The sequence below is a fragment of the Lissotriton helveticus genome, chromosome 1_1, assembly GCF_964261635.1.
Source record: "Lissotriton helveticus chromosome 1_1, aLisHel1.1, whole genome shotgun sequence".
Taxonomy (NCBI): domain Eukaryota; kingdom Metazoa; phylum Chordata; class Amphibia; order Caudata; family Salamandridae; genus Lissotriton; species Lissotriton helveticus.
Window position 1 is genome coordinate 380,464,476 of NC_136057.1, and position 18,590 is coordinate 380,483,065.

Genomic DNA, 18,590 nt, shown 5'->3' on the forward strand with positions numbered 1-18,590 from the left:
TAAATTGGACTTGATTTGAATAGTAGAGCAGGTGCAGTGGCTCTGAAGTCAAAAGCTCTAGTGATCCCACTAAACTCAGATTATTGCTAAATTGTACTACTAAACAAGACAGTCACAAGTGCATTTATCTTACAGGCAATAGGGTCGTGATTTGAATGGTGCAGCAGGTGCAGTTGCACAAGGACCAAACGCTCTAGGCACCCCACTAAACACCTAATATTGCTATATTTTACTACTAAACAGGAAGTCACAAGTGCAGTTACCTTGCAGACAACAGAGTCATGATTTGAATGGTGCAGCCGGTTCAGTGGAACCGGTCCCAAATGTTGTCAGAATTCCTCTAAACACCTAATATTGCTATTACATCAATTAACTTTTATTATTTCTCGGTCAGCAAGCTAAAGTTTAATACAAAAAACAGATTAATATTAATTACAAAGGTGAAACATTTTGCATTTACCAATGCTTGTTTCTTTTACCCACCTCTGAAGGCTGTGTACTTTTTTTTGTTGCTTCCAACGTATGCATAGTTCAAAGTTTTCTCCCATTATGATTTTTTTTAAATACTGTTGATTTAGTTTTGCCAGTTTAAAGTTGTTAGTTGAATTGCAAGAAACTTTTCAAAACGTTGTGAGATATTTTCACTCCATTCAAACGTGGTCAACCAGGAAAAGAAACATCTGCTTGCTGTTTATGAGCTTCTCTGTACACAATGGCTTTGTGGCGAATACCAAGTGTTTTTTTGCAAAGTATGTTTAAGTAGAGCAATATTTTTAGAGTTAAAATAAGAACATATGGAACATAATTCATTACAAGGTAGATGTAGCAAAGCAAAATTGTATACAGATCTTTGCAAATGTTGTAAAAACAAAAAATGTGAATCTTCACATAAATCTTCACACAGACCTATGATTCTTACCTCCTAACCCCATTTCTCTCTTTATCTTCTTCCTTTTCTTTTTCCTCTGCTTCTGCTTCTCCTTTTCCTTTCTTTCTTTTGTCTCCTCTTTTTTCCTTCTTCCCCTCTCTCTTTTTTTATATTTATCTGAACCACCCAATCTCCCGTCCCTTAGCTGCTTTATACCTCTCAGTATACTTTATTTGCATTCTCTACTGTAATGTTTCAGTTTATATTTTGGAAAACATAGCCATTATTATATATTAATAAGGATGTTTCTTCTGTTCTCTCACTCACCATTTTTTTCCCTCTAGGGCGGGATATATGTATTCCAGCTCTTTGATTACTATGCCGCCAGTGGAATGTGTCTCCTGTGTGTTGCAATTTTTCAAAGCATCTGCATTGGCTGGGTGTATGGTGAGTGACACAACAACTTATAAGTAGGAGCAGTTCATATTAGGACGGCCGCATTCACCTTCTATCAGATTATTTTGGGACAGCCACTCAAGAAACCCATATATCACAATGTGACTATTGCACTTTCCCAAGTAATGAGCCGCTATGGGCATGCCATTACCAGGTTAACAGAAGGCAGTGATCAGTCTGGTCAAGAGAAAATACCCAAATTATGGCTATCTCCTCCTTAGACCGTTCTACTGAAATGCCTGTAAGCGTTTTGTACTGATAAAGATTTTCATTAATGCGTTAATTTATTGAAAATCACCTAATCAAAACTTTCCTTCAAGAACAATGAAAATAGGAGACACGCTAAAACAACTGGATAGACCAACCGGGTTGGAAGCCACCAGGCCCGAGGGACTGTAATCTTTGTGGTGCTCCAGTACAAGACATCATCCACTTGATTTGTATTTGTCCAGTAATGTGAAAGCCGGAGTCTACTTATGGTAAAGTTCAACGAAAAAGGAGTTCGCACATGTCGCTCAGCGATACTTCACGCATTGGATTCAGCGGATCCACAATTAATTTGTCAAATAATTGAATACGTAATTAATTTTGGAAAAAAAAAACTTGAAAAGCCAATACAAGGTAGAACTTTTGAACTTCAAATTGCACTGGTTAGAATAAGTTTTCGAAACTACTAGGTTCTCAAGAACAATTTTGTTCTTAGTATTTTTATTAACGGTTGTTTTTAAATTTTATACTCCTTTGCATCACAGTCCGCATATGAAAGTATCTTTTTTACTTATTACTATATTGTAATGGTTTTTATTAACTACACAATAAATAATTTATTATTAACTGGATAGAATGATATGCACAGGTTTATCTTCTGGTTCAAAATCATTGACTGGTGCACTTTCATCCATAATTTCCTAGTTTCACCCAACTTGGACCTATATGCACATCATGTTTATGGCAAGAATGTGATTGCCTGAGGTAAACAAGCTTGGGTCATATTTCATTATGGTCAGCAGTTTAGCAGATAGAAAAATAACCTCATCAAATCAAATGATGTATTGCTAAGGAAGACATCTTTTCCACCATGAAATGTGTATACTTTATGCATTTAATCTTTTTTTACTTTATTCATTTTTTACATTTACATGTTTTTACAATTATGCTAGCTTAGAACTAGGGTATGTTAAATTCAGAGAACCAAATAATGGAGTGGGAGATGCCAATTGCACAGATGAGAAACACAATACACATGTACCATAAATACATATACAAGACAATAATCTGTTGATCAGGATCATCACAACGGAAAGGCACAGCGTACTTTATTAGTGAAGCAGAAGTTAAGAGCGACCACACCACTGGGATGGCAGTATATATTAGAGCATCCCTGAAGGATACTACTGTATACTAGAAAAAAGATTATGCAGGCCCTGCACAAGCTTCTGACATGCCTGGCACCCACTGCTTCTTTCATTTGTTTGACCGTGTTTGGGAGATTCAGGGTCCCTATTCGCTTAGCAGCCAGTCCTGTGCTTGCAATTTTTTTTCTCTTTCTCATAGAATAAATATAGTTCTTCCAGGGGCTGATAAATTCTATCACAATATTGAACATATGATTGGCTACCGGCCATTGCCAGTGATGAAGTACTGCTGGCGGTTTGTGACTCCTGCTCTGTGCTTGGTAAGTGCTTACGGAGGCAGAGAGACTGCATAAAAAGAGGGGAGACTGATACAGTTTCAAAGGAGAAACAGTGAAGCACAAGTGGATTGAGCTCTGGGAGAAATTTAAACCAGGCTAAAAAACAACATCTGGCTGTTTCTTGGACAAAGATAGCAGTGTGTGGTTTTGTAAGGCTCTTCCAAGATATAGTGTATATATTTGAATGTACTGTAGTACGTATATTTACCAAATCTTGCAGAAAGGCAGCGGAGTACAGTACAGGATCAAAGACAGATTTGCAAACAGAGTGAATCTTGCTAGTTTCAGAGAGGGGAACTGGACTAGTCACTGATTACATCAAATATCACAGAATTGCAGGTTGTGTTGGTTTTGGTAGTTTGTCGATCAGGTGAAAAGGGAATGGTAATTGTTTTTACAGATATAACTGTCAGGAACAGACCTCAAAGATCTGGTGTTGCAGGAGCGAGAAGAGTTGCATCAATTAGTGGACAACCGCAGTGTTTTGTTTGTGTTGTTGTTGAGCTGGGTGCTGTGGTCTTGCTGAAGGTAATACAAGTTGGTGTTCATTCTATGGACGAGCAAGATCCCTACGATAAAAATGGCATCAACGTTATGAGCAGTGGTGAAGTCTTCCATGTCTGCTGTGAGGCAGACTATGGCGTAAGAATCGATTAGAATGAAGTGAAGTCTACATTTAGATTACTTGCTATATGATGTGTAGAGTGGAATGTTGATGAAGTTTCCTGGGTTGGACACGTGGTAGATTGAGTCATTAAATTTTTTTTGTATGTGGGTGAAAAGGAGATGGGAGTTATGCACACAGTTCAACGGTAAGTGGTAGTGCGCGCCTGAGTGGTACTAAACCTGGCAATATTTGGCAGCCACCGGCAACCCCAGAACACGGCCTAATCCCTGCTGATGAGGGGTAAATACCCCGAAACACGTGTCCAGGGATGGCGAAGATAGCGAAGATAGCAGAGAATCGAAAGAAGATGCATCGCGAAACACAAACTACACTTACCACAGTCCTTAGGGGCGATCCCGCTGGTGTGTGAGTAGTGTGCGACCCCACCCCCAATTGTAATGTTGAAGCTCCCTCGAGCAGTTGGCTGACGAGCCTGGGACCCCGCACCTGCACGCCTGAGTGGTACTAAACCTGGCAATATTTGGCAGCCACCGGCAACCCCAGAACACGGCCTAATCCCTGCTGATGAGGGGTAAATACCCCGAAACACGTGTCCAGGGATGGCGAAGATAGCGAAGATAGCAGAGAATCGAAAGAAGATGCATCGCGGAACACAAAGTTCGCTTACCACAGTTCTTAGGGGCGATCCCGCTGGTGTGTGAGTAGTGTGCGACCCCACCCCCAATTGTAATGTTGAAGCTCCCTCGAGCAGTTGGCTGACGAGCCTGGGACCCCGCACCTGCGCGCCTGAGTAGTACTAAACCTGGCAATATTTGGCAGCCACCGGCAACCCCAGAACACGGCCTAATCCCTGCTGATGAGGGCTAAATACCCCGAAACACGTGTCCAGGGATGGCGAAGATAGCAAAGATAGCAGAGAATCGAAAGAAGATGCATCGCGGAACACAAACTACACTTACCACAGTCCTTAGGGGCGATCCCGCTGGTGTGTGAGTAGTGTGCGACCCCACCCCCAATTGTAAACTTAAAACAATGTGTAGGGAAAAAACTACGTATGGGCGAAATTTGCGAATTCGCGTTCCGCAAAATCCGCGAATTCGTGCGAATTTGCAGATTTTTGTTTTTTTGCATGTTCGTGGGGTTTTTTGCGTGTTCGCGGGGCTTTTTGCATGTTCGCGGGCCGCTTGCATGGCGAAGGCCCATGCGGCCGTGTATGGGCACAGCACCCTCTGGTTCACCACTGCCACCCTCTGGTTCATCACTGCCACCCTCTGGTTCACCCCTGCCACCCTCTGGCTCACCCCTGCCACCCTCTGGTTCACCACTGCCACCCTCTGGTTCAGCACTGCCACTCTCTGGTTCACCCCTGCCACCCTCTGGTTCAGCACTGTCACCCTCTGGTTCACCACTGCCACCCTCTGGTTCACGACTGCCACCCTCTGGTTCATCACAGCACCTCTGGTTCACCACTGCCACCCTCTGGTTAACCACTGTCACCCTCTGGTTCAGCACTGCCACCCTCTGGTTCACCACTGCCACCCTCTGGTTCACCCCTGCCACCCTATGGTTCACCACTGCCACCCTCTGGTTCACCACTGCCACCCTCTGGTTCATCACAGCACCCTCTTGTTCACCCGTGCCACCCTCTGGTTCAGCACTGTCACCCTCTGGTTCACCACTGCCACCCTCTGGTTCACGATGCCACCCTCTGGTTCATCACAGCACCTCTGGTTCACCACTGCCACCCTCTGGTTAACCACTGTCACCCTCTGGTTTAGCACTGCCACAACACTGGTTCACCACTGCCACTCTCTGGTTCACCACTGCCACCCTCTGGTTCACCCATGCCACCCTCTGGTTCACCACTGCCACCCTCTGGTTCACCCCTGCCACCATCTGGTTCATCACTGCCACCCTCTGGTTCACCCCTGCCACCCTTTGGTTCACCCCTGCCACCCTTTGGTTCACCCCTGCCACCCTCTGGTTCAGCACTGCCACCCTCTGGTACAGCACTTTCACCCTCTGGTTCACCCCTGCCACCCTCTGGTTCATCACTGTCACCCTCTGGTTCATCACTGCCACCCTCTGGTTCACCACTGCCACCCTCTACCGAGACCTTTTGTGACGCAGCGGCAGCACAAAAGATACGCCATGGTGCTGGGTATTAACAACGTGACGCATCTGAGAGATGCGTCACGTTGTAAAGCCCTGCGCCATCAGGAGGCGTTCCGGCGCAGGGGAGGGCGTTCCTGCGCAGGAACGCCTCCTAAAAGTGGCTGAGTGAAATCTACAAGATTTTACTCAGTCACTTTTAGGCCAATGCTGCGTCAAAACCCTGCGCCTGTTTGAAGCAGGCGCAAGGCTTGATGCAGCATTGGGGAGATAGGGCCACCCAGAGCATTGCTGGGGATGCGCCAGTTATTGTAAATCTGCCCCTATAAATTTAGCCAACGAGGGAGCACTTACTGATCAGACAGTAGAAAGTACTCCAGTTGAGTAGAGGTATTGCACAAAAAGGTGGAATCTTCGTGGACAAACACGCAGGGCGGGATTCATTCTGCCCCCTGTTAGACTCATTTTTTGTGCCCTTCTGCCCTCTGTTAGACTCGTTTTTCCCTTGTTTTTCTGCCCTTCTGCCCCCTGTTAGACTCGTTTTTTGTGCCCTTGTGCCCTCTGTTAGACTAATTTTTCCCTTGTTTTTCTGCCCTTCTGCCCTCTGTTAGACTCGTTTTTTGTGCCCTTCTGCCCTCTGTTATTCCCTTGTTTTAGTGCCCTTCTGCCCTCTGTTAGACTCGTTTTTTGTGCCCTTCTGCCCTCTGTTAGACTCGTTTTTGTGCCTTTCTGCCCCGTTAGACTCGTTTTTTGTGCCCTTCTGCCCTCTGTTAGACTCGTTTTTCCCTTGTTTTTCTGCCCTTCTGTCCTCTGTTAGACTGGGTTTTTGTGCCCTTCTGCCCTCTGTTAGACTCGTTTTTTCCCTTGTTTTTCTGCCCTTCTGCCCTTTGTTAGACTGCTTTTTGTGCCTTTCTGCCCACAGCATCACCACATCATCACTCAGCGCTACCCCAGCATCACTCAGCATCACCACATTATCACTCAGCACCACCACATTATCACTCAGCACCACCACAGCACCACTCAGCACCACCACAGCATCACTCAGCACCACCACATTATCACTCAGCACCACCACAGCACCACTCAGCACCAGCACAGCATCACTCAGCACCCCCACAGCATCACTCAGCACCCCAACAGCACCACTCAGCACCACCACAGCATCACTCAGCACAACCACAGCACCACTCAGCACCACCACAGCACCACTCAGTGCCACCACAGCATCACTCAGCGTCACCACAGCATCACTCAGCACCACCACAGCATCACTCAGCACCACCACAGCACCACTCAGCACCACCCCAGTATCACTCAGCACCACCACAGCACCACTCAGCATCACCACAGCACCACTCAGCACCACCACAGCACCACTCAGCGCCACCTCAGCATCAATCTTCGCAACCATTCAACAACAACTGGTTCAAATATGTTCTCTCAATGTTTCAAACTTTATTACAAATGTCACAAAAAGATGTTAATATTTCACTTCTTTTCTTGGATTTTCGTCACAATAAAATACACTGAACATAATCTTCACAAAAGTTATTTACAAAAGTTTAAGCTATTGCCATTATAAATTAAAATCACTTTTATTTAAGTATTAATTATTTAAAAAATTAAAAGCCATTGTAATTTGTAATATCAATACAGCTAAGTCACGTAAATACAAAACATGTTGCATTACAAATGCTAAAGGTGTCACATTTGCGAAAGTTATAACTATTGGCATTGTAAATGACAAAGCTATTAATTTAGCTATTTCAAAACCAACACATAAATAAAAATAATTGTCATTTACAAGACCAATAGCTTAAACTTTCCTAATGCGAGACCTATTGCATTGCAAATGCTTGTTTTTATATCTGTCAGTGCTTCCTGTTGAGGTTTAATTTTTGTGACAGGCGCCTCATTGCCTACTTGTAACTATTATCTGACCCTGCTTCAAGGGTCAGAGCAGGGTCAGAGAATAATTGCAAGTAGGCAACGAGGCGCCAGGAAGCACTTACAGGCTTACAGCAGCAGGTGCCCAAGTTGAAGTTAATTTCTTTGTAACCCTTTTGTAAAAGGTTACAAAAATTTAGCTTTAACTTTTGCACCTGCTGCTGTTACCCTGTAAGTGATTGGCTGAAAATTCGTCCCCCGTGATTCGCGGAATTTACCGTGATTTCGCGAGATTCGCGAAATCGCGGAAAATCCGAAAATTACGCGAGCGGAACGAATTTTCAGCCCATGCTTAGAAAAAACACTTTTATCTGGATCGCATCTTTCCTATTTATCCCCAAAAATAAAACTGTAGCTATATTTTGCCTATTTTCTCAGTCCCTTCCAAGGGAATTCACAAACCCAGGGGTCCTTTAGAATACATAGGATGTTGGAGAGAAGTACGCAAATGTTCAGTGGATAACTTATGTGGAAAAAAGATTTGGAGCCCTAAGTAAAAACGACCAAAATTTGTCAATAAATAGCTCAGCACAGGAGCGGGGGGTGGAGGCCCAGCAGTTAAGGGGTTAATTGTAATCATGGCCTTAGTACCATGGCTCTGAATAGAGCTGAAATTACATCTCCATGGAATGGAAAGGCTGATAGGAAGTGCTAGCAAAAAATACTTTCCAGAAGAATAGCATCCTCCAAACTCCAGTTACATTATATTTCATCCCAGAACTTTAGCCTACCTTTTACTGCTAAGACACATTTTATGTGAAAAACTACGGCTGTCAATTTACTATAATGTCCAGCCCAAGCAAATCTTACGTTACTGAACCCTATTTCCCACTGAATGTGTTGGTTTAGGAATGGTGGAATATATATATGTTTTGTCATTATTCCACTGTAAGGAAGCTGACAAGTCATTGGTAAACTGAAACCTCGTCCCTGTAGAACAGATTCTTTGAGGGAAACAATGGGAAATACAATGCTGTACACATTCCCAGAAACAAAGTAAAAGTTTGATTTAGCAAGAACTCCATGATTAAGCCAGATGGATCAAGAAAAGAATGGGGAATATTTTCAGTCAGCATCTTTCATGACCCAAGAGGAGTAACTATATATCTGCAGAGCACCAATGGGAAATTCAAACAGCACTGTCCTTTGTTTTTCTGAAATTCATGCATTGTCCAGCAAATTGCTGGAGAGCCAGGTACTCACAATCAGAGTGGTCTTTACTTTAAGGAATTGAGGTTCATCACAATCAAGGCCTTGCATCTGCTAATCCACCCAAAGATGTGCCTAACCAAGTGGTAAAGCCAGCTATTCAATAAGGAGAAAAAGAGAGATTCTATTTTAAAATGCCAAATGATTTTTCATCAGATTTTATTTATTTTATTCATTTAGGTAACTAATATAGTATACATCATAATGGTGATTGACATAACAGAGAGGGGAATAGCCTCAAATACCTTTGTTTCCTTACAAAAACCTTCTACACTAAAACATGCATTCTAGAAGTAAGTACAGCCATTGAGATTATTTAAAATGAAGTTGAAAGACATAGGGTAAAGACGTGTAGAAGGAGAGCTTCATTCCCTGCTGGGACAGCAAGATTAATCCAATTCATCACAATCCTATTTTTTGGGGGGTTTTCATTGATGCAGATTGTCCTAATCATGTCCACATCTTCAATTGTAATCATGCTCTTCATATCTTTCTATTCTCCTCCTCAGGCAACCTTCCTGTTCTCTGTAATAAAATACACACCCCTGACATACAACAAAAAGTATGTATACCCATGGTGGGCTGATGCTATAGGCTGGGTGCTGGCAATATCCTCCATAATCTGGATTCCACTCTGGATCATCTATAAACTCTGCTCCACCAAAGGCTCATTGACCAAGGTGAGTTGTGACAACTTGTGGGACTTTTATTTTTGTTGAAGGTATATCATCTACATTGAAAAGCATTTACCAAAAAAACAGAAGTAATAGACCAAACCCCTCCCGTCGAATATACAGTGGCCAACGATTGTATAGGCGTTCAACACAATAGAAATAAGGATAACTCCTAATCATTTTCATCTGGCAAACATTTTGCACTCACTTATTGGTTTTTGAGGAATCTGATTTCAGTGAAGTTAGATAGTTTCCTCAAAGGAGCTGCTGTTAAGTGTGTTCTTATATACCCCTCTCTAATATTCAATGCATTTTTTAATCTCCATATGTGATAGGCATGTAGATTTCCAAACACACTCCAGTGTACCAGCCAATTTTAGGCATTGTAGTCATCCTAAGCATACAAAGCTTGTGTTCTCCCCTTGCAAACTTTGCAACTGCTCGTAAACTAAATCGTGCATTTGTTGCTTAGGGCCAGGACAGTATGGTAGGTTGTAGCTGAATATGCTTGCTTTCTCAGTAGTTGGAAAAAAGCAGCACATTGTAGAGGAACAAGATTTATTTTGTTTATGGAAAAGCAAAGTGAAGGTTTTGTAACATTGTCCATCAGAGAGAGAGGTGAACCAATGTATGGAGAAGGAAATCAATATAGCAAAATGCTAAATAAAGTCCAGTGAAAGAAAAGGAAAGAATAAATGTACAGATATCTGCAGCACAAATACATAACTGCACACTTTAGGCCTGTTGCTGGATTAGAGAAGTCCTGGGATCCCAGTACTGGATAGCATTGGCCAATTTAGAACAAAAATTATTTTTGGAGGAGGGTTCCTCGAGGCCCAGGACCTCTTAGGCCTCAAAAGGAATTCATGGAAAAGATTTTTTGAGTTGGTACTCCTCCATTGTATTTGAGAGAGATAAACAAAAGGAAATAGTTTGAGTCCTCTTTTTTGCAAACAACTTGATGTGTTTATTTTCAATAAAGCTTTGTAACAATTTTTTTTCAATTGATTCAATAACTCATTGAACAGAGGATGTCAGCTGACACGTGTTTCACCCGTTAGGTCCAGTCGACCAGGGCTTTTTCAAGGCTGAAAAGGATAGTAATGAGTCAAGGTTAAATATGATATTATATCAAAAGGAAAAGGTGTAAAAAATAGTCCAAAAAAGACCCAGAGATAGTTTTCATCTGTATCTTCACCAGTGCAGTAAGGGTGTTTGTGAAAGGTAAGGTGAATAATGAAGATTTAAAGCAAGAAACTGTAAGAAGAGAAGTAAATAGGAAGAGAGAAGGAAAAGAAGAGGCAAGGAAAAAGAAAAAGGCAAAATAGGAAAAAAAGATGAAGACAAGGGGAAGGAGTCTTTTTTTTTTTGGTTTTTTTTTTTTTGTCCTCATATATGCCACCAGAATTCGTATGCTCTAGATGGGTCTCGCTGTTGCCTCTTATACTGATGTTTTCGAGTCCGCCCTGGTAACAGTATCATAGCAAACAGGGATGTCCCAGAGGTAGGCTGTTTTCCTTATCCCACTCCCCCTGGCCCATGTTGGAAGCCCTAAACCAGGGGGAGGACAGGACCGACACAACCTCTGGCATAATCATCGGACCATTTACTTGTTTGACCAGACCACCAGTTTGGACCAGACATTCTCGATATTCTCATTACGTCCAACCATGTCCATCTTGCATACTTCCATTATATGTTTTAAACATACTGCAAATCTGGGGGGAACTGTTGACTTCCACTCCATACATATTTGTCTCCTAGCCAAGACTACTACATAAAAAATAAACTGAGTATCAAAACTATTTAAGTTATAGTCTTTCAATAAACCAAAGAAAACCAATCTGGGTGAACATGTAATAGTTATTGACAATACGACGCCCAAAAAATCAATTATCGCTCTCCAGTAGTCCTGAATTGCAGGGCAATTCAAAAAAAATATGGATATCGTCTGCTGCATTATGGTTACATCGGGGACAGTAATAGTTATTCTGTGTTATCTTATGCAGTTTGGCCGGGGTCCAATATACTCTATAGACAGTAAAAAGATGGTTACGTCTTAAATTGGCTGGTTTAATTAGCCTCTGGGAAAGAAGGAAGGAGTCTGACCATATTTTACTAACTTCTTCCGGAGGTTCGGCTATGTTATTTTCCCAAAATGTTATCACCTCCAAGTGTAGTTTGTTCTCCTCGTCCTTGATTATCGACTTATACCAGAATGAAACTTCTTTTATCCATTTCCCCCCTCTGCAAACGGCATCAAGAATAGCTGTTTTTTTTTCGCATTGCAGATTATGACTTGACCACCAAGCTGATAATTGATAATATTTAAACCTAGTGAGGTGTCCATTTGTAAGTTGTATTAAAGCATTCCAGTCCAAGAGACCTGAATCTACCCATAAATCTCCCCATTTTCGTAGTCCAGCTGTTTTCAAGGGTTGTGAAAGCTGATCTTGGAGACATGAAGGCGTACCCGGGGAATCCCAGATTGGAGTGTGAGTATGGTAGTAAGGAATATTGAACAGCTTCCGGATGAACCCCCAATTTTTTAGTGCAGTCTGCAGTATCTTAAGACGAATTTTTTTTTTTAATTTCTGGTCTCCAAACTTGAATAAGAAATAATCATGGTCATAAGGTAAATCATTTAATAAAGCTTGAAACAAGCGGCCCTGTGATGATGCATCTAACTTGTTCGCAAGTAGCCTAAAATTTTTAAAGTGAAACGCATGACAGTATGATAGTAAGTCTGGAAGGGCTAAACCACCGATTTTTAAGCCCCTTCTCAACTTTTTCCATGCTATTCTAGATGACTTGCAGGCCCATATAAATGATCCGATCTTACCCTGCAAAGTATTGATATCTTTTGAAGAAAATGATAAAGGGATGCAATTATATAGAAAGGTCAGTTTCGGGAGAATTGTCATTTTAATAAGGTTAACACGGCCATATATATTTAGAGGCAGGTTCCCCCATCTTGTTAGAGTTTTATTAATATCTTTAACCACAGTCTGCCAACTGAATGATGTTATGTTTTTTAACGCTTGGGTTAAATAAATTCCCAAGTATCTCATTTTATGTTTTACGCCCTGTATATGTATGTTATTATTCCACCCCATTATCTCCGTTTTCTCCTTATTAATCTGATAGCCTGACAATTTTCCAAATTCTTCTGATAAAGAAAATAGCCTAGGTATTGCCACTGAGTGATTAGAGGTATACAGGAGAAGGTCATCTGCATACAAAGCAGTTTTTAATGACATATTACCAAGCTGAAAAGGTTGTATTATATTATCATCTCTGATTCCACAAACAAAAGGCTCCATATAAACATCAAACAGAAGAGGGGATAAAGGGCAACCCTGTCTAGTACCTCGGGATATATCAAACCAGTCAGATAGTATTCCGTTAACTAAAACTTTTGCCTTTGGGTTATAATATAAAGATTTAACCGTCTTAATAAAGGTTAGAGGAAACCCAAATGCTGACATTGTCGCCCATAAATACTTCCAGTTGACCTGATCGAAGGCCTTAGCAGCATCTATCGCAACCAAGGCCAACGGGAGGTTTTTATCGATGGCATAATCAATGGCCCCTATCGCTTGAAATGTTAATTCGTTTAACTGCCTCCCTGGAATAAAACCTCTTTGATCAGGGTGGATTATAGATTTTATGATCTTTGATAATCTGGTGGCTAGAATTCCGGAGAAAATCTTCATATCCGAATTTAAGAGTGAGATTGGTCGATACGACTCTATTCTCTTTGGATCTTTATTAGGTTTTACTATGAGCGTTATAATGGCTTCTGCCCAGGAGGGGGGAACCGAATAACTATGAGTTAGTAAGAGGTTAAAAAGTTCCCTGAGTGTAGGTAATAACTGATCTTTATTATCCATATAAATCTCAACTGGCAGCCCATCTGAACCTGCAGCTTTTCCCCGTTTCATTCTCTTCAATTGGTTTAATATTTCCCCTTCTGTAATCTCACTGTCCAGATATATTTTGTCCGGTTCAGAAATTTTAGGTACATTTTTTGATAACAACCAAGTTACTAAGTCATCCCCTTTGGGGTCTTTATTTTCCGTGTAGAGGCTTCTCATAAAAGACCGCGCTTCCTCTCTAATCTCTACATCTGTCTCTATCAAGTCCCCTGTCTGCCTTTGTGATAGGGTTTTAATATTATTCCTCGTTCTCTCTTCTCTAGATTTCCAAGCTAAGAGGGCTCCACATTTTTCTCCATATTCAAAATTTTTTAATCTACTGGTCTCCCACTTTTCTTTAAGAATTTTCTCACCGAGATTTTAAGCTGAAGTTGTAATTCAGTAAGTTCCTTCTCTATCGAATGAGTTCTCCTGGAGTTAATTAAGATTGCGTTTTGTAACTCAAGATCCTTTCTTATTATTGCTGCCAGGTCTTCCCTTCTTTTTGCTTTCATACTCTTTCTCTTATAAGTCATCAAAGAGCTTAAGACTCCTCTCAAAAAGGCCTTATATGTCTCCCATACTACCTGAGGAGTAGAAGTGCCTGCATTTAATATGAAAAATTCTACTGTTTTATCCTTAACTTCTATTTTTACTATCTAATAGGAGTGATCTCTCTAGGGTCCATCTGCTTTTTAAAGGAGTTAAATTCAATGTAATTTCCATTTCCAGTACTGCATGATCTGACATCCCTGTCGGTGTAAAGGAAAGGTAATTGATGTCTGTGAGAAAGTGCTGATCGACTAAAAAGTGGTCAATTCTGGAATAATTCTTGTATTTTTTACTGTAATGAGTAAACCCTAGTGTGGTCCTGTATTTTTTTCTCCATACGTCTAAGAGACTAAAATTCTTCATTATTGCGTCTAGGGTAGCAAGTGATTTCGAGGGGGCGTGATATTTAGCTTTAGAAGTTCTATCTAGTTTTTGGTCAAAGACCAAATTAAAGTCGCCTCCCAAGATTACAGGGCCAGTTGACCCTAATAATGCTATCTCTAACTTAGATAATGGGCCCGGGTTATCATCATTCGGACCATAGTACGCTGCCAGTGTAAACGGGATATTTTGAATATTTATTACTGCTACCAACCATCTTCCTGATTGATCTGTCTCGTATTTTTTTAGACTTATCCCTCTATTCGCTCGAATCATGATGGAGACTCCTCTTGTGGTACCAGATTGCCTGGAACAAATTATTTCCTGGACCCAGCTTAAATTCTTAAAGAGAGAACTACAGATATCTACCTCTAAATGGGTTTCTTGTAACATTATAATATGCGCTTCTGAATTTTTTAAGAAGTCACAAATTCTATTCTGTTTCGTTTTTCCCCCCAGGCCGTTAATATTCCAAGACAGGACTTTAAGCTTATATGAATTATTCATAAGTCTACTATCCTCTCGTACCCATCCATAGCTATGTGCAAGATGTATTCATCTATATATGAGGTTTTTGTATTTTTTATCTTTTCCCCTTTGCTCCCTCCACCCAGTGAACACCCTCCCCCCTGAGGAACCCCCCAACATACCAGACGATGGCTTCGCCTTTCGAAGCACCCAGGTGAATCCCCAGACTAAATCAAATATGTTATAGCGAGTGAAAAGTAAATCATTAAATAAATCATGTCCCCTGTACCAAATTTTAATGTTTTGGAGCTTCAATATACACTCTTTTTTTTTTTTTTTGATCCCTGATATATATATATATATGTTTTTTTTTTTTTTTTTTAAAGTTATTTTTTGAGGTTGTGACCAGATTTGCCCATTATTAATCATCCTGATCATTTCTCATTCGGCCTAAAAGATTATCGACCTCTTCTGGCTGTGAAAAGCTATAGGTCTTATTCTTCCACATGATCCTGAGCAAGGCAGGAAACCTCATCTGCACGTGCGCCCCCAATGACCTCAAGTCTGGCATTCTGGTGCCCAGCTCCCATTGTCTCTGTGCAGTTCTTGCACCTATGTCAGACCTGATAAGATAGGGACTGGACCTATAACGAAGATCAGTTTTTGACAGGCATCTCCCCAGAATGAGCTCCTTGACGCTATACGTTAGAAAGTTTACTAATATTTTTCTAGGTGCTTTCCTTTCTGTGCGTCTCTTATAAGGGTCTCTATGCACCCTTTGAATTTCAGCTTCCAGGTCTATGTCTGGGCGATCTTTTAAAACGCCTTCTCTCAGTAGTTTGCAGACAAAGCCCTTTATGTCCTCCAGCTCTTCCCCCTCAGGTATTTTCAGGATCCTCAGGTTATTTCTTCGTGCTTGGGTCTCCAATCTCTCAATGTCCATAGCCAACGCTCTATTTTGGACCTTCAAAGTATCTATATCTTTTAAGTTTCCATAAGCGGTTTTATTCAATGCAGCTACTTCTGTTTCCAACTTTCCTGTTCGAAGAGTAACCTCCTCTAACTTAGATTCCAAAAGATCAAATCTGTCATATATTATTTTTTGATTATTCTCTGATATCTCGAATTTTGACATCATATCACTTCTCAATGATTGAAAAAGATCCCCCAGGCGATCCTTCACTTGCTCACCAGAGTCTTCAGATCCTCTCCTCGTTCCAATAGGAGCTGGTGCCGGGTCTGGTGCCGGGTCTGGTGCCGGGTCTGAATGAATGACCTCATTAAGATCCTGACTCCTGATTCCCTCACCAGCCCATTTAGAGCTACTTTGTGCGGGTACGGCTGTTACCGGCTGATTCTTAGGTCTAGTGTCCTGCTTTCCTTGCGCTTTGTCACCAGAGGGAGCTTTGTTTAAATTAGCCGAAGTAGATAGTGCAGGGGGTATACCTGGACTCTTAAACTCAGGAGGATTCGACTGAGCCTGTTGCTGCTCTACACCAGCTAGTTTCGAAGTCTCAACACCCCCCTCTTCCTCACCCGACACTCCTTCATTCAAGGAGACCAAGGAGCCATTTTCCATGTTACCCGAGTTCTCCAAGGACCCAAAACGATTTTTTAGGGATATAGTGCTTGTACTACCCTCCATTAGCGATATAGAACTCCTAGCCTGATCTAGAACTTTAAAGTAGGATTTAAGAGAAGGGGTACTCTTCACCACCTGGTTTTCAAGGGTTGCTCCCTTAGATTGTTTTACAAAAATAGTTTTTTTATTTTTTATTTTACAAGGGGTTAAGGGCATAGGTCTTTCCCTCTCTTCAAATTCTAAGGCACCTCTCTCTTTAAGCTCTACCCTGGATATCAGCTGATACCTATTCCGTTTTATTGGAGGGGTGTTCCTTTTTCTTACTATATTAGAAGTTATGTTTACAGTGGCAGGCTGGACTGCAAAAATTAAAGCAGTTTCTGTTGGCTTTTCTGTTGACTCAGCAGGTTTCAGTAGAGCCGGCTCCTGCTCTAATCCTATATTCAAATGTACAGGATTGATTTTGACAATTGGAGCCCCAGTCTGCGATTGATCCATACACCCCTGCCTCCCAAAGGAAAACACGCGATTTGCCACTTGACCCCCTTTCTCACCGCACCTTACCGCGAGTAAATAGAGCTTCTTTCCAGTCTCCGTTTTGCAGGGTTGCTGTGTATATACATTAAACGCTGGACCTCTTAGTTTGATGTTAAGCAGGACGGAGCGAAGTCTGCTCCACAAACACCGCCGGCGTTCTTCCAGCGTGAGTGAAAATGCAGGCGGGCGCGGATCCGTGCAGGTCCTAGCGCCGTCTTTTTCCAGCCATATCCTCGGAACAAACAAAGAGGAAAGCAATGCGAGATCGATTTAGGACGTGTGCGGGACCTTCTCGCGCTGCAGAGCTCACATCTCACCTCCAAGCAGGGGGCATGATGCTTCAGAATCTCCTCTCGCACAAGACTCGTTCTCTCTCCATACAGTCTAAGGGGATCCCCGGGTGCGTCCGCGACCGGCTCTCAGCCCGCCGCCATGTTCCTCCCGTCCCGACTCCAGAGTGTAGCTGTTTCAATTAGGGAGGGGGGGGGAAGGAGTCTTGCAGTAGATAGATGTTAGTGTGATTTTAAGCTACTACTTTTGTATTTAATTAAGTGCGATTATGAGGAAAAGTTTGAAAGCAGGTAGGCAGAGAGCAAGGTATCGCCGCTTCATGCATGGTGAGATGTTATCATGCTGATCCTTAACTATTCAAAGCATTTGTCTAGTATAGCATTCATCATGTTTTTTACAAAGATGTGGGCATTTTTGTCTTTCCAGGTGACATAACATTATTGTTTATACATTAGTAGGGTTATAAGTACCTTCTAGTATCATGAAATTGTGTGACATTGGAAGGTATATGGTCTTGAAGAAGCATATCACATCAGCTTACAACATTTCTTGTGCAGATGTTTATCTTACAGTTTCTTGCTTTAATTCTTCATTAATTACCTTACCTTTCACAAACACCCTCACTGCACTGGTGAAAATACAGATGAAAACTCTCTCTGGGTCTTTTTTGGACTATTCTATGCACCTTTTCCTTGGGATTTTTTAATGACATATTCACTTTTTATATAATATCATATTTAACCTTGACTCATTACTTTGCTTTCCAGCCTTGAAATAGCCCTGATCAACTAGACCTAATGGGGGAAACACGTGTCGGCTGACATCCTCTGTTCAACGAGTTATTGAATCAATTGAAAAAAAGTTTTATACATTTATACAAAGCTTTATTGAAAATAAACACATCAAGTTGTTTGCAAAAAAGATAACTCAAACTAATTCCTTAATTTTATCTCTCTCAAATACAATGGACGAGTATAACTCAAACAATCTTTTGCACAGTTTAGGCCTGTCGATGTGTAGATGAGAGATCCAGACTAGAAATGGGTAGGCTTATCAAAGTCAGTTTACCTAAACAGAACAGGCTAGACCCTAGAATAATGAGGGAGATAACATAGGTGTTAGCAGCACCAAAAGGAGACATACAGGGGCATATTTACAAGCCCTTAACGCCAGCAGAAAGTCACTTTTTTCTGAAGCTCAAGGAGGGTTTGCTCTATACACCATAGTTACAAGGTGGTGTTAATCAACTTAACATGGCTTAACGCCACCTTG

At 41.6% G+C, this 18,590-nt stretch overlaps 1 protein-coding gene across 2 annotated transcripts in view; it reads left to right on the plus strand.

The window, feature by feature from the left end:
- The window catches only part of LOC144769598 (sodium- and chloride-dependent GABA transporter 2-like), a 762,140-nt gene that overhangs the window by 741,320 nt on the left and 2,230 nt on the right, over positions 1–18,590 (plus strand). The window contains exons 12-14 of one of the 2 annotated variants that reach the window (XM_078653757.1): positions 1,213–1,315; positions 2,899–2,999; positions 9,426–9,596. In XM_078653757.1, coding sequence (XP_078509883.1) covers positions 1,213–1,315; positions 2,899–2,999; positions 9,426–9,596 — 375 coding nt within the window. The remainder of the gene's footprint in view (positions 1–1,212; positions 1,316–2,898; positions 3,000–9,425; positions 9,597–18,590) is intronic. The other variant, XR_013598730.1, reaches the window with a different exon arrangement.